This window comes from Saccharomyces kudriavzevii (assembly GCF_947243775.1).
Source record: "Saccharomyces kudriavzevii IFO 1802 strain IFO1802 genome assembly, chromosome: 14".
NCBI classification, from domain to species: Eukaryota; Fungi; Ascomycota; class Saccharomycetes; order Saccharomycetales; family Saccharomycetaceae; genus Saccharomyces; species Saccharomyces kudriavzevii.
In genome coordinates this window covers 738,887-754,618 of record NC_079285.1, presented here as the reverse complement: position 1 = coordinate 754,618, position 15,732 = coordinate 738,887, and the positions used below count along the sequence as shown (strand labels likewise).

General features: G+C 39.2%; 5 protein-coding genes across 5 annotated transcripts; 4 read left to right on the top strand and 1 right to left on the bottom strand.

The window, feature by feature from the left end:
- Window positions 1-124: 124 nt before the first annotated feature.
- Window positions 125-3,544, top strand: DSE4 (endo-1,3(4)-beta-glucanase; the record flags this gene model as incomplete). The annotated part of the gene is made up of 1 exon (XM_056230995.1): window positions 125-3,544. One exon carries the CDS (start codon window positions 125-127, stop codon window positions 3,542-3,544), a length of 3,420 nt encoding a protein of 1,139 aa, XP_056084858.1.
- A 664-nt stretch (window positions 3,545-4,208) lies between these two features.
- On the top strand, window positions 4,209-8,921 carry SKDI14G3880 (uncharacterized protein; the record flags this gene model as incomplete). The annotated part of the gene is made up of 1 exon (XM_056230994.1): window positions 4,209-8,921. One exon carries the CDS (start codon window positions 4,209-4,211, stop codon window positions 8,919-8,921), a length of 4,713 nt encoding a protein of 1,570 aa, XP_056084857.1.
- Window positions 8,922-9,696: 775 nt separating this feature from the next.
- Window positions 9,697-10,578, top strand: SKDI14G3870 (epoxide hydrolase; the record flags this gene model as incomplete). The annotated part of the gene is made up of 1 exon (XM_056230993.1): window positions 9,697-10,578. The coding sequence occupies one exon, from the start codon at window positions 9,697-9,699 to the stop codon at window positions 10,576-10,578; it is 882 nt and encodes a 293-aa protein (XP_056084856.1).
- Window positions 10,579-10,919: 341 nt separating this feature from the next.
- PUL4 (Pul4p) lies at window positions 10,920-12,743 on the bottom strand (the record flags this gene model as incomplete). Its single annotated transcript, XM_056230991.1, has 1 exon — window positions 10,920-12,743. One exon carries the CDS (start codon window positions 12,741-12,743, stop codon window positions 10,920-10,922), a length of 1,824 nt encoding a protein of 607 aa, XP_056084855.1.
- Window positions 12,744-14,509: 1,766 nt separating this feature from the next.
- Window positions 14,510-15,514, top strand: PUL3 (Pul3p; the record flags this gene model as incomplete). The annotated part of the gene is made up of 1 exon (XM_056230990.1): window positions 14,510-15,514. One exon carries the CDS (start codon window positions 14,510-14,512, stop codon window positions 15,512-15,514), a length of 1,005 nt encoding a protein of 334 aa, XP_056084854.1.
- Between the last annotated feature and the right edge of the window lie 218 nt (window positions 15,515-15,732).

Sequence of the window (15,732 nt, the reverse complement as noted above, 5' to 3'; positions counted from 1 at the left end):
TATAAATACTTAATGCAGTTTTGTTTCAGGATGAGTATCAAGTATGTTACTGGTGCCTGTCATCAAAAAGATAAAAATTTAACCACAGAAACAGTCTGCATACACCAATAAAAAACCAGTCAATATGCAGTTATATCTGTCAATCATATTTCTTTTAAGTTTTGTCGAATGCTCTTATATAAGTTTCATATCGAATAATCCCGATAGAGTATTGGAGACCGATGTAATTGAAACTCTAACATACACAACAGCGACGGTGGGCAAACCTTATGTTGCACAATCGGCAGTTGTGACAAGAGTATCAGCATCTTCTCAAAGTCCCTTAAAAATTTCGTTGAAGAATGAAGCAACAACTTCTTCAATTAATTCACAGAGTAGAGATTCCACTTCAAGGACAGTGATGCAGGGTTCGTTGTGGTCATCAAACTATGCAAGCAAATCATATCAACCCTTGAGCTCAGGCTCTAGCAATGATCCTGCTGTGACGGGTCAAAAGACTAATACATATGGTAGCTTCAGTAGTACTAAAAGTTGGGTAGACAATTTAAGTTCGCTTCCCGATGTGGCTTCAACTATTTCCAGTGCACCAACAATGCGTAAAATCACGACATTATTATCTCAGACTGCCAGCACCTCGACGTCAATTTTGTTTTCTTCTTCTTTGCCTATCTCAGGGACCCAGTTGAACGGTACACTATTAACTTCTGTTTCAATAGGTACGAATAACCCATTGGTAACTCAAGTGCCTTCCTATTCATTTCAGGAAACAAAAATCGTTCCTTCTTCATTGACTTCGAATAAAACAATATATACTGTCGCGATCAGCACAAGTGCAGCTAGAGTTACAAGTGAGAAGTCATCCGGTACTCCTTCGACTCATCTTTCCTCAACTGTACTCTATTCATTAAACTCGACACAGAGCTCAGTCTACTCAGTATCATCTTTAGCAGCAAACCCCATTTACCCATCGAATCCCACACAGATCACACTTTCCTCATCTCCATCAGCATTGTTGACAGAAAGCCAAATTTATACATCAAATTCAACAGAAAGCATTCTTTTTTCTCCATCACAATCGCCTGCGGTAAGTCCAATTTATTCATCGAACTCGACACGAAGCACTCTTTCTCCATCACTATCTTCAACGATGACATCCGTGTCTTCAACACTAGATACGGTTTATGTATCATCGTCTTCAATGCTAGCTACCACTTCTTCGTCACCATCTTCAACGCTAGCTACCACTTCTTCGTCCCAATTTTCAACGCTAGTTACCGTTTCTTCTTCGTCGTCTTTTGAACAAACAAATATTTCCCCGTCTTCTCTGTCGATCTCAACAAGTAGCATGACTACGACAACGGAGAATCCTTCAACCACAACTATTGTGAACCTTTTCAATGCTGTTTCGACAGATGAACCGCCTACTGTTTTTGAAAGATCACCAAATCCTATGTCATTAGCTGATGGGGTGTCAAGCAGTGGACCGATTCAAACAAACAAGTTCTACACAAACTTGATAGTTGGTAGCCAAGAATCCCCTGCATTTGTGTATCCTTATTCATTATGGAAATACACATCTTCCGATAACTATGGATTTGCTGTTCAACACACAACAGAAGACCAATATGCCTACGGTAATTCTGACAGTTCCGGTAACTCCGAATACTTGGTCAATCCCTTAGGAATTGCCCATGTCATCTTCTCCGCTTCGAACTTTGATTCAAGCATGACTATGCAGGTGGATGAAATGACCCTATCTTCAACAAGGGTTGTACTATCAGAGTCTAATGATTCTTCGGACTGTTTGGTAATTCCCTTGGTTCAAGGTATGGGGTTTGCAACCGGTATATACCATGGCTCTTTGAATGCCAAGATTGGTTCCAGTGTTGGCTTCAAAACGGTTGTTTCTGAATCATCAGGAAATTTAGCTCAAGGCATTCTCAAATATCGTGTCACTCTTTTGAATGGGGTTACTTGGTTATGTTATGCGATAGGACCGAATGATTTAACTTCATCCGGCTTTTCATTACAGGTGACTTCAGAGTATGAAATCGAAGCAAACACAAGTATCGATGGACTTATCATTCAATTAGCGGTGGCACCTTCTGAGACTGATTATGAAGTCTATTATGATCAAGCTGCAGGCATGTATGTTACTGATTTCAAAGTGCAAGGTGTTTCTGATGGTTCCTCAGCTACCTATGAATTTTCTTACACCACTCAAGGTGAGTCAGCATCAGGAAACACAATGATTTTTGCCTTACCTCATCATGAATCTTCATTTAGTGATACGATGCAAAACTCTTACACGGGCATTCAACTTGCTTCCACTACGAAGGGGCTAATGAACGGTTATTTGACGACAAGTTTACAGTTTTCCACATCTTTGAACAGACAAATATCATGGCTACCATGGTCCTCTCAACTTGGCTCTACTGCATTAGAGTATTCTGTAGAACAGTTGCAATTATTAGCTGAAGTCGCTAATTCTGAGTTACAGGTCAGTATTTCCGAGAGTATAAGCGGTTTAAACACGTATTACTTGGGTAAAGTGATCGACAAGTATTCCTACATCCTTTTAACAGTGTCTGAAATCATTCAAGATGAAGCCGCAACTGAGAGTACTTTAAAAAACATTAAATCCGCCTTTGATACCCTGCTACAAAATCAGCAAATATATCCTCTAGTTTACGATACAAAATTCAACGGTCTAGTCAGTTCAGGGGATTGGGCTTCGACCAGCACACAATATGATTTCGGTAATACCTATTACAATGATCATCACTTCCATTATGGTTACATTATTCATGCAGCAGCCGTGATCGGCTATGTTGACTCTAAACTTAACGGTACCTGGGCCGCCGATAATAAAGATTGGGTAAATTCATTGGTGAGGGATGTTGCAAACCCATCTGATAAGGATGAGTACTTTGCACAATCGAGAATGTTTGATTGGTTCAACGGTCATTCTTGGGCAGCTGGACTTTATGAGAACGGTAACGGTAAAAACGAAGAGAGTAGTAGTGAAGATTACAATTTTGCATATGCTATGAAGTTATGGGGGGCAGCTATTGGTGATCTATCAATGGAATTGAGAGGTGACTTAATGATTAGTATAATGAAGGATTCAATGAACGATTATTTCTATTACCAAGATGACAATACGGTCGAACCTGAAGAAATCATAGGCAATAAAGTAAGTGGTATTTTATTCGACAACATTATCGACTACACCACCTACTTTGGAACAAACACAGAATATATCCACGGTATTCATATGTTACCCATCACACCAGTTTCTTCTAATATCCGTTCAGAGACATTTGTCGAAGAAGAATGGCAGACCAAAATCGCGCCAATTATTGGATCAGTTGAAAGCGGCTGGACAGGTATACTGAAGTTGAATCAAGCGCTATTTGACCCGGCCGATTCCTATGCATTTTTCAGTGATTCGAATTTTGATTCAACCACTTATCTGGATAATGGAATGAGTCGCACATGGGCATTAGCATTTTCAGGGGGGCTGGCAAACTCTATTGCTTAAAAAAATACTTGGCAAGCAGGTCTGTCGAGTCTTCCTCACCTAAATAAACATTTTATAGAACAATTTCCCTTTTGATTAGCTGGAAATTATGATGTGAACGAAAGCGAACAAGTTAAAGTCCAATCGTGTGGCTGCATGTCAATATCACTTCCATATTGCTTTCAGAGCCCGCCTATGTTAATGCGGGTGCCCACCATACGTAATTTCTAATGTCATGTTTAGTTGCATCGATTGTATACGAAAAATATATCTTTTTTGTTTGGAAGTTATTTCCCAGTAAGAGTGTTCTAGATTGTGGTTTTTTGAAACAGCGATTCGGCAGAAATGCTGAGTGGATCCAACAACACAATAATTTTTATGCTGCTGTTCTTATCTCTGGTGATTTAGTAGCCGAATCTTTTCCGTAGCTGCGCCCATTACCTTTCCCCATCAAGTATCAGCCATACCAACAGAGAATATGATTAATTTAAAATCGTCATCGCCGAATCGGGTGGCATAGAAACGCAGCCTGCATTTCGAAATACTTAAAACTGGTTGCATCAGACGATGTTTATGCAGCCGACATCTTTGTCCGCTTCCTTCCTTTTTAGTCATTTCAACATAAGGCTTCGCGATATTGAAAAATTTTGCGAATTGATCAAGAATAGAAAGACATCTCCGTTTTATGATACTCCTTCGTGGCCTATATGTCGTATGGGCATTTCTAGTTGTTTCCTCGATCAATGCTGAGGAATTCACCCCTAAAGTAACCAGGATCTCCTCTGAAAATTCCGGAAAAATATTACTCTTTGATGATTCCAGCACATTTATCAGGAGAGAAGGGGGTTCAGTGAGGATAAGTTTTGATGTAGGGGAAAGTTGGGAAAAAGTGAAAGGAATTGAAGAGGATATTGCAGATTTGATTATTGACCCCTTTCGTAGACATGAAAGAGCTATTGCCTACGTAGCCGGAGTGCCAAAATTATACATCACCGATGATCAAGGTAAATCGTGGAGGCCTATAACAATAGATGTTTCTAGTGAACATACTTCATGTGGTGGTTGTTATGTAAAAACTTATCCTATGAAAAAAGAGTATTTTATAGCGTTTTGTGATAGATATAGAAAACAATTGAATGTGATGAATACTACAGAGGAAAACGTACCTCATTTGGTGGATATTACAGAGGAAATCTACATAACCAATGATGGTGGGGATTCCTTTTTTAACGTTAAATCTTCCGTAGGAATGAACGAAGATAGACATTTGAGGGATTCCCGCTGTGACTTCATTAAGTCTAGCGAATATTCTGATTTGGATGATAACGATGCTCCGGTACTCTGTCTCTTCCAGAGTTGGGAAAAGGAAAACGGTTTTACTATTAGTAGCTCGCAGTTGGTTTTGAGCACCGACTGGGGTAAATCATGGAAAGAATTTGATCAATTTAAGGACAAAATGGTTCGTTCATACGAGATACTAAAGTCTCATGTGTTCGTCTTAACACAGAATGATAGGTATAATATGATGTCGTCTATGGAGATTTGGGTATCCCGAGATTTGTCTACCTTTCAAATGGCGCACTTACCCACCCAAGCAAGATATATTAACGTGGCAGAGAGGTACGGAGACTCTATGGGAAGAATAATTTTGACTATATTCAAAGAAAGTAGCAATACAAAAGAAGCAGGATCGCTAACCTCAGAAGTTTTAATATCAGATTCTCAAGGCTTAAAATTTTCCCCCATTAAATGGACACCAAACGAAAGGTTGGGAAATATAGATTTCTACAATCCTGGTTTCTTGAAAGGGACAATGTTCTCTTCGTTTCAAGCTTCATTTGAACGTTTTGGCAAAGGAAAAAATAAAGAAACCGTAGGTAAGCAGGAAACCAAAATCTCGATTGATAACGGTCTCACATGGTCCAATTTAAAGGTTGTTGATCCAGAAAATGCGGACTTGTTTGAATGTGATATTACTGATCCCGAGAGATGCTCACTTCACCCTTCTTTTTACCGTTTTTGGGGCTTGGAACCTACTGTCGGGATCGTAATGGCAGGTGCTGTCGTTAGCGATGGCAATGTACTCGATTGGAAAGTTCCTGCTACTTTTATTTCCAGAGATGGTGGCTTAAGTTGGAAGTTAGCTCGGAATTCAACTGGCTTATTTGCTACTGGTAATTTGGGTAATGTTATTGTACATATTCCGTACTCATCGGATAGAAAGGACGGCTCTAAATTTGAATTTCACTATTCTTTAGACCAAGGAAAAACATGGATTGAAAACCAGCTAGACACGGATTTCCTCCCATATACATTGATTAACGCAACGCCAGATGGATCTGGAACAAAATTCATCATATATGGGGTTGCCGAAATTCCCAGGCACAGTTCAGGAAATCCTTCTGGATATGTCATTTATATAATTGATTTTTCAGCAGCCTTTGATCACAAATCGTGCGAAGAAAAGGATTATGAAGATTGGAATTTGGCTGAAGGGAAGTGTCTTGATGGTGTTAAGTACAAATATATGAGGAGGAAACAGGATGCCCGCTGTCTAGTAAATAAAACGTTTGAAGATTCACTGTTACATGAAACACCTTGTAACAGTTGTGCTCCATCTGACTACGAATGCTCATTTGAATTTGGTAGGGACGCAAATGGGCAGTGCATACCAGATTATAATTTGATTGTTCTTTCTGATATATGTGATAACTCAAAGGGGAAAACTGTATCAGTAGAGCCACTGCAATTAATTAAAGGTGATAAATGTAAAACACCAATGAAAATTGAACCTGTGGACATCCCGTGTGACGGAATTCCGAAGAAGGGCTCAAATAGTAAGGAGATAGTGGCTACCGAAAACAAATTTGACTTCAAAGTTCAATTTTATCAATATTTTGACACAATTGCGGATGAATCACTGGTCATAGTAGACGCAAGAGGAGATGCTTATGTATCTCATGATGGTGGACAGACAATGAGAAAGTTTGACGCTAGCGGTGAAACAATTGTCGAAGTTGTTTTCAATCCATACTTCAATTCGTCAGCCTATCTATTTGGCTCTAAAGGTAGCATTTTTTCCACCCACGATAGAGGATATTCTTTTATGATTGTTAAATTACCTGAATCCAGGCAATTAGGTATGCCATTAGACTTTAACGCTAAAGATCAGAATATGTTTATTTATTATGGTGGCAACGATTGTGAACCATTAAGTCCAGAATGTCATGCCGTAGCATACCTCACCAAAGATGGTGGCGAAACGTTTACTGAAATGCTAGATAATGCAATTCATTGTGAGTTCGCGGGCTCACTTTTCAAATATCCTTCTAATAAGGATGCGATCATGTGCCAAGTGAAGGAAAAATCTTCACAAACACGAAGTTTGGTTTCTTCAGCAGATTTTTTTCACAACGATAAAAGAACTGTATTTGAAAACATCATTGACTACTTGTCCACTGGCGGCTATATTATTATTGCAGTCCCAGGGAATAACGATGAATTGAGGGCATATGTGACTATTGATGGTGCAGAATTTGCCGAGGCCAAATTCCCGTATGATGAAGATGCTGGAAAACAGGAGGCATTCACTGTTTTAGAATCTGAAAGAGGGTCGGTATTTTTGCATTTAGCAACAAATTTAGAGCAAGGATGCGAGTTTGGTAATCTTTTGAAGTCCAACTCAAACGGTACTTTTTTTGTCACCTTGGAACATACTGTTAACAGAAATACGCGTGGCTATGTAGATTTTGAAAAAATTCAAGGTTTAGAGGGTGTTATTCTCATTAATGTTGTTTCCAACAGTGAAAATGTTTTTGAGAATAACGAAGTCAAAAAATTGAAGACAAAGATCACCTTCAATGAAGGATCGGATTGGACCTATTTGAAGCCTCCCAAGAAGGACTCGGAAGGGAATAAATTCTCTTGCAATTCCAAATCACTAGATGAATGCTCACTGCACTTGCATAGTTACACCGAACGTAAGGATATTAGAGACACATACTCTTCTGGTTCCGCGTTAGGGATGATGTTTGGTGTAGGAAACGTTGGAGAGAGTCTTCTGCCGTATAAAGAATGCTCCACTTTCTTCACCGCTGATGGAGGGGAGACCTGGGCTGAAGTCAAGAAGGGCCCCCACCAATGGGAATATGGTGACCATGGTGGGATCTTAGTTTTGGTACCTGAAAGCATAGAAACTGATTCAATTTCTTACTCCACTAATTCTGGTAAAACATGGAAGGACTATAAATTCTGCGATGATAAAGTTTTGGTGAAGGACATAACCACCGTTCCCCGAGATTCTGCCTTGAGGTTTTTGCTATTTGGAGAAGCGAAAAATATGGGAAGTGGTTCATTTAGGACATACACAATCGATTTTAGAAATCTCTTCGAGAGGCAATGTTATTTCGACATTGCCGGTAAAAAGGGTTCAGATTATAAATATTCTCTTTTGGGTTCTCAAACTAATTGCCTTTTTGGCCATCGAACCGAATTTTTACACAAAACTGATGAAAAATGTTTCATTGGGAATGTTCCTCTTTCTGAATTTTCAAGAAATATCAAAAACTGTTCCTGTACAAGACAGGACTTTGAGTGTGATTATAATTATCATAAAACCCATGATGGTGTTTGTAGATTAGTCAGTGGCTTGAGCCCAGCCAATGCTGCCGATATTTGTAAGAAGGAACCAGATTTAATAGAGTACTTTAAATCTTCTGGTTATAGAAAGATCCCTCTATCAACCTGTAAAGGTGGCCTGAGGTTGGATACCCGTTCATCACCACACCCTTGCCCAGGAAAAGTAAAGGAGTTTAAAGAAAAATACTCTGTAAATGCTGGTGCCTACGCGTTTGTATTCATTGCAATTCTCCTAGTCATTTTATTTACCGCATGGTTTATATACAATAAGGGTATTAGGAGAAACGGAGGGTTTGCAAGATTTGGAGAAATTAGATTAAATGATGATGGATTGATAGAAAACAACAATACCGATAGAGTTGTCAACAACATTGTGAGATCAGGATTATGCCTTTTTTCAATTATCACTTCTATGTACCAACGCACAAAGGCAGGTGTAGGGAAGGCTATTTGGAAAATAAGGGGAAGATTTGCCAGCAAAGCAGGACCGAGCTATTTATCGCTACTTCATGGTCAATTTTCCAATGAAGCAGACAGGCTAACTACTGGTCCTGATGGAGACGCCAGCGGCCCAGCTAGTGTTGCTAACCGCGGTAACGATTCCGAAATTGAAGTAGGAGAAGCCTCAACGTCAGAGCAAGGCCACACGTCATCTACCATTCAGTCTGCGCCAGGCGATATTCCTGATGCATTATCAGCACACGGTGAAGAAGAAACTCACAACCTTGACTCGGCAACTTCACCCGGTGGAGACGAGTAGGTTATTTCTTTTACATATATTAAGTAACTATACATACCCGTCGATAAGAAAGCGTAACGGAAGCTTTTATTTAATATTGTTTTCCTCTGGAATTCCTTTTCTTTAATGCCTTCCAAACAATTGTGTACTGCCTCTTAAAACATTACCCAAAAAATCATGGATTTTCAAAGTCTTTATTTTTCATGAATAATATTGGATAGAGCAAACATTATGACAGATGGTCAAGTGCGGCCATTACTCCCATTGCCTCCCTTTGCTTTCGCTGAAACACACACACATACACACACAAATGCACACACAGACTACGCAAAAAAAGCAATGGCGCTAGCTATGGTAGTCGAAGCCAGTCTACCATACTGTATTGCGTAAAATCCAGTCACCGAGTGATGGTCCTCGTTCTAACACAGCCTACGGTTTCATCAATTTCCGTCTTCTCAAAAGAAAGTATCCGGAATAAACACAAGACTATCCAATGCAGTATGCATTATCTCGGCGAAGGCCACGTTTTGACTACCCTCACCCCTAGGGGTATGATAATCCAACGTTTCAACGTTTTTACAGACAGCCTTGCGACTCATCTGTCATTTGTTTCTAGATTCCGCCGCACGCTATATTGACACAATTATGAAAATGATGGGAGCCAAAAACGATAGGAGCCAAAAGCAGTAGGAACCTAGTCATAGAAGCTCACAAAATGTGTATATAAATCGCAGCTTAGTTGGTTTGGATAATTCTGAACGAGATCTTCCATAATCAAATGTAAAGATAAACAAGTATGTCAAGTATTATCGCAACATTTCATAAGATTCCGGTTCAAGACGGTGCGAAGGTTTGGTACCGTGAAGCAGGTGTAGCAGGTAACCCCACAATAGTATTGCTACATGGTTTCCCTTCCTCCTCCAACATGTTCAGGAACCTCATTCCTCTACTAGCTTCGCAGTTCCATGTTATAGCCCCAGATTTGCCTGGGTTCGGGTTCTCAGAGACGCCGGACGACTACACGTTCAGCTTCGACGCTTTAAGTGATACTGTTGGATATTTGCTTGATGCTTTGAAGATTGAAAAGTATTTCGTTTATATATTTGACTATGGTTCTCCGGTGGGCTTCCGCTTAGCCTTGAAGAATCCCTCTAAAATTACGGCTATTATTTCTCAGAACGGTAATGCTTATGAAGAGGGTCTGGATGACCGCTTTTGGGGTCCCTTGAAAGCGTATTGGAAATCGTATCAGAGTGATCCAGCGTTTGTTGAAGCTCTGTCTTCCTATGTTCAAGATCCGGCCAATGTCATTTCTCAGTACCATGATGGAGTGGCAGATATCGAGGCTGTTGATCCTGCTGCTTATACGTTGGACATTGCGCTAATGCAACGCACCGGCCAGACTGACATTCAATTGGAGTTATTTTTTGATTACCAGAATAACGTAAAGCTGTACCCAGAATTCCAACAATTCTTAAGAGATTCAAACATCCCTGTCCTGGTTGCCTGGGGCGCAAATGACACTATTTTTAGTGTTGCCGGAGCTGAAGGTTATCGGAAAGATGTAAGTAATTTGAAGATTGTTTACTATGATACCGGCCATTTTGCGCTTGAGACTCACGTAGTTGAAATTGCCGAGGAAATCATCAGTATGTTAGGGGAAGATTCAAGACGCTAGTTTATATGTAATAGTGCTTTTTAAGTAGATTTTTCCATATTTCTCTTTAAAGATGATTACCAATTACCAATCTCTGGATTGTCACAAGAAATCTTTCAAAGTATGCCTTTATTTCTCGTCATAGTGTTCGAACGTGTCAGAGGCAGAAGCATATCTAGGGAGGAAAACGATAAGAGTTCCGTATTTTGAAGAACTCAGCAATAATTCTTCTGCATGAAGCTGGGTGCCTACTGTTCGTTGCAATTCTCGGATATCCTTTTAGTATAACCTCACAAAACATTTGCCTGTTTTCTTTCCACCTCATGTTCAGCTTTTTGCTTAAAAATCGTGGAAAAAAGCAGCTAGGATGATTTTTGATCAAGCATGCATCCCCAAAATTGGACGAAGCCATCAGCTCTCGACCATACTGGGCTGTTGGGAGTTTTAACTAAGTTAATTAGCTTTTGTTCAATTGGAAGTACCTGAACTAAATCTTGCAATATCTCCATTGCTAAAACACATTCAAAAATTTCATCATCTTTTAAGAACTTCGCGGCTTGCTTATATCTCAAGAGTATGATACACGAAACGCATAAAGTTAGCGAGGCAGTCCTTAACGGCAAACAGAAATTCCAATCCAAATGTTCTAGTCTTTCCTTCTTGTTACTAGGGAACTGCTTCGTGTAATGACTCCATATTTCGTGAATTATTGATTTTGCCACAGTTACCGCTTGTAAGGATGTTTGATTGATCAGATATGGACGATATAATAAAAGAGAAGCCTGGGCTCTTAAACAAGAAAGCTCTAACATTAGAACTCTACTCCTGCAAAAAAGACGTTCTTCAAATATCGGAGAACCCTTCAACCTAGTAACTTGAATTGAAACTTTCTCAAGCTCTTTCTCTAAATTTATGAACTGAAGCTTGTTAACGGTATTAGATGTATATACTTCCTGAAGAATTTTTCCTTGTAGTGCAGCTATCTGGATTCTTACTTGCATAAAATTTATCGACAGTTCATTCTTTTTACTGCCGGAGTATATTTCAAAGGGTAAAGGTGTTGTGATATCTTCTAAGGGAAGAAAGGGATTTCTCCCATGGAGTGTTGTCAACATGCAAGAAGAACACCAAACGTTCCAAAATAATAGGATTAACCCAATTCCGTCGCCATTTGCCTCAATCAATTTTTTACAGTTGTCGCTATCGTTCAGATTCAAAGCAACAGCAAGCTGCAAAGCATTTATGCTCAAGTATAATTGGCCCTCCAAAGATGTCATCATTGTCATAAAGTTGGCCATCAAAACGAGACCGCAAAAACCGTCAACTGTAGGACGAGAGAGCAGGTCTGGAATGAGGGCTTTCGCAATATTATAGTACTTAAAGGCATCCGCGCTTAGTTTTGATATGCCATTCTCCAGTACAGTAGGATAATTTTCTAAGGTTGAATGATTTAATAACTCCCTCTTTCGTATAGTTAACGATCCGAGGAACAATGCGGTTGAAAGTAAAAACTTTTCATCACTATTTCCTTCTATAGATTCCAAATTTCCGTATCGAAGTTCCAAGTCAAGAAGATGCCATTTCGATATTCCTGGTACAACATGAGATTCATCTTCGAACAAGACGTCGATCAGCCGGGACCTTTGGGGGGCGTATTCTTCGCTCTCAGTTGTTTCAGCTACTCCATTGGGGCATGTGCCACCTGGTGAGTAGAGGAGATCTTTTTGTCTTATTGAATGGGAATTATCCCCCAATAAATTCAAAAAGTCATCGAGGTCTGTCCCCTCAGTATTGAAATCATTGAAGTCAAAATCCATTGAGGGAGAATTATTCCATTCATCATTAACAGTCAAGGCGTCGTTTGCACCAAATTTTGGTATATTGACATATAAGTCCAATTCTGGCGTTTTTACCTTATTTAGATGGTGGAGAAGGTCCTCACTACATTTTTCATTTTTACCAGAATCATTATTGATAGTTCGATTCTTGAACAAAAACCCCCTAGAGCCGTTTTGAATCGTTCTTTTGTCCTTCCTTTTATCAACATTATAGATACATTGCTTGGGTGTATCTAGCTTTATGCACCTTTCACATGGCTTGTTCCCATCACATTTCAATTTTCGTGTCCTACAAACAGTACAAGCCAAGCTAACGGTTTTTTTTCCAGCTCTGCCAGACCTCCCCATAAAACTAAGTGCTAACAGCCTACCTTTTTTAAGCTTGATGCTAGATCTGAGTAGCTAGGGATGTTAAAATGTCGTTTATTTTGGTTGCGGGATCTCGAAGAGTCACAATGAATCAAGCTTCAAATATGACATTAAACGGGACGCGGTGTTTCAATGATGCCGTATTAAAGGAACAATAGACAATAGTGTTCGAAACTAAAAGGAATACGATGGAAAGTGTCAGTGGCACAAAGTGCTAACAACGTTTATCTGGATCCTTTAAGAATGTATAAAATTAGAGAATACCGCCCTAATGCACACGCAAACAAATTTTAGCAACAGTTTTAGCTTTAGAGAATTTTTGCCTGGGATAATTGAAAAAAGAGAATTGTAAGAAATAAATATTTATGATTACTGTGATAAATGGCTCTTTTTGATGTTATTAGGTCACATTAAGTTGCGTTTAACTTTTGAAATGTTGAACTATCAGAAAATGATACCGGCGGAAAGCACTAACTGCGGAAGCTCCTAGAAATAATCATTGCACGATGTTATCCAACCTCGAGGATTATAAGGAAGTCACCGTCATTGAAACTACGGTTTTTTTGCCCATCAAAAACTTCTGCTAAAAAAAATGAGTTGTCTGCGATCCTAGATTTACAAAAGACAATAAGAACTATAAACAATTGAAGAAAAAAATCTGGACGGGATCATATTTACATGTTTCTCAGATCAACCATTGTATATGCAACATCTTCGTTGAATGTATTGAATACGCTTCAGAAGGAATTATTTCAAGTCCTAATCACTTCTCTGAAATGCATCTCAGGTCATGTTTAATTATGATTATCCGTCAAAATCTAACTAGTCTATGTTGCATCCAGTAAAAAAGTTTAAGTTTGGGAAAGAGCCAAACATCACTTCAGGTATCATTATGAAGCAGACGCTTTCGCACGGCATTTTTTTTTCAAGGATATGAATGAATCTGGAAAGATACATAACTTTCTTACAGGCCTTTAGTTCAATGACTTATCGAGCAACCTTTGGTTCTTCTTTCGCTTAGTTTCGCGATCAGGATCTGGTTACAAGGCGGTAAATCCGTCCTGGGACCATTTCCAATAATCATCACCCGTAAATAACTTTTTGGCACTATCACAGGGCAGGATTTACTATTTGAGATACTATTCGGTGCTCGAACCTGCCAATTCCAAAGCGGAACATATTTCCCTGATCGGGAAATATTTCTCCGACCATCAATCATCATTATAAAAGCTTGGCCAACAGGACTTCCAGTTGCTAATAGCTGCTCCACTTCGTCCAATTACATCCTAATCAACGCTAAAATAGCAAAATAATGATGAAAAACATGAAAGCTATCGAAAAGCACATGATTTTGAAATATTTGGCGGTAATTTTAGTAGCCGTTCAATTCAGTTTTGATTCCTGTGTGTATCTGTCTAGCGTTGTTGATTACATCAAAGAAGTAAGTATAAATTAAATGTAAGAACAAGTCAACGAACTAATACACTAACATATTAAAGAATGGAGCGAGCGATCCGGATCGATTTTTGTTCATAATTCAAGCCATTTCTGCAGCGGTGCAAATTTTTGTTTCATTCATTATCGGGAACGTTGCTGAGTGGGTTGGGTCTATCAAATGGGTCATAGTGACGCTGTACTTTTTATCCTTTGTAGGTAACTTTCTGTATTCATGTGCTGGCGCCGTGTCATTAAACACTTTGCTTGGTGGACGTATTATCTGTGGTGTTGCATCAGCCTCTGGTGCAATGGTGTTCGGCTACATCACATCAGTTGCTCCGAATAGAATGGTTGTCTTCAAGCTTATATCGATTTACAGAACAGCTGCTGGGGGTTTCATGGCGCTATCCCAATTAGTCGTCATATTTTTTGGATACTGTGACTTCAAAATCAAAGGATATCACATTACTTCTTACAACGCACCAACATTTGCCTCTGGTTTTATAATTCTTACAGTATGCTTCCTACTAATTGTTGTTTTAGAGAATCCTGAGGTAAAATCTAATAACTTACAAAGCAAAAGCTTTCTTGGTGCTTTGAAAAAATTCTTTACCGCTGGAAGAGAAAGACTTATCTCCTGTTTGATCTTATTATGGAGTATGTTCTTATCATCATTTGTTATGAGTGAAGTATTCTACTTTATGCCACTTTTTCTCACACTCCACGTTGGATGGGATACCAAATTTCAAAGCGTGGCATTTATGGTCGCCTCTATGCTTGGTATTACTGGAAGTTATTTTGCCCCAAAACTGATAAGCATCAGATATTTTTGCAAAAGTGCTGAAGAAGACGATGTGAAGGAGTCGGGCACGACTGACAATGAAAAATTAGAGGTGGACAAGAAAGATTCGCTGTACTCCAAGCAAGTTTATCTGTCCATCTCTGCATTATTTCTTTTATTGGTAGGACAAGCTTTTATGATTGGAGCATATGAAGCTCTGCAACACAAATGTTTGCCGGCCACCAACTCTGGTATATTTTTTGCCGCAGGAATATCAATTACATTGCTAGGGTATAACTTTTTGGCTTCCAGCATTCCTGCAATTTTTTCCATGTATATTGACCCAACGCTTAAGGTTCAATTGATGCCTTCAATTGGAGCCATCTCTGGGGTTGGTAAATTGGCGGCGCCTATTGTGCTGGCTCCTCTTTATAAAACAAGATTAGGGCTTTCAATTGCGGTTGGATTTTGCATGATTTTGGTAGCTGTTTCGATCCTACCACTAATCTGGCTCAGAAAGAAAAGATGCTGAAGTATTTGTCATATAAATCTTAAATACCTGACCAGTAATGAAGATTAGGAATGCAGAGCTATTCAAAGAATCTGGTCGAGGGATTTTCAGCCCGTTTGTACTAGTTTTCGCCAAAACGTTTGTGTTTAGAAAATTGTGGAATTTCTTCCATATAATTATACAACACTATTACATCCATAAAATACAACTATAATTTATATGGCCAAATGGTAATTCCA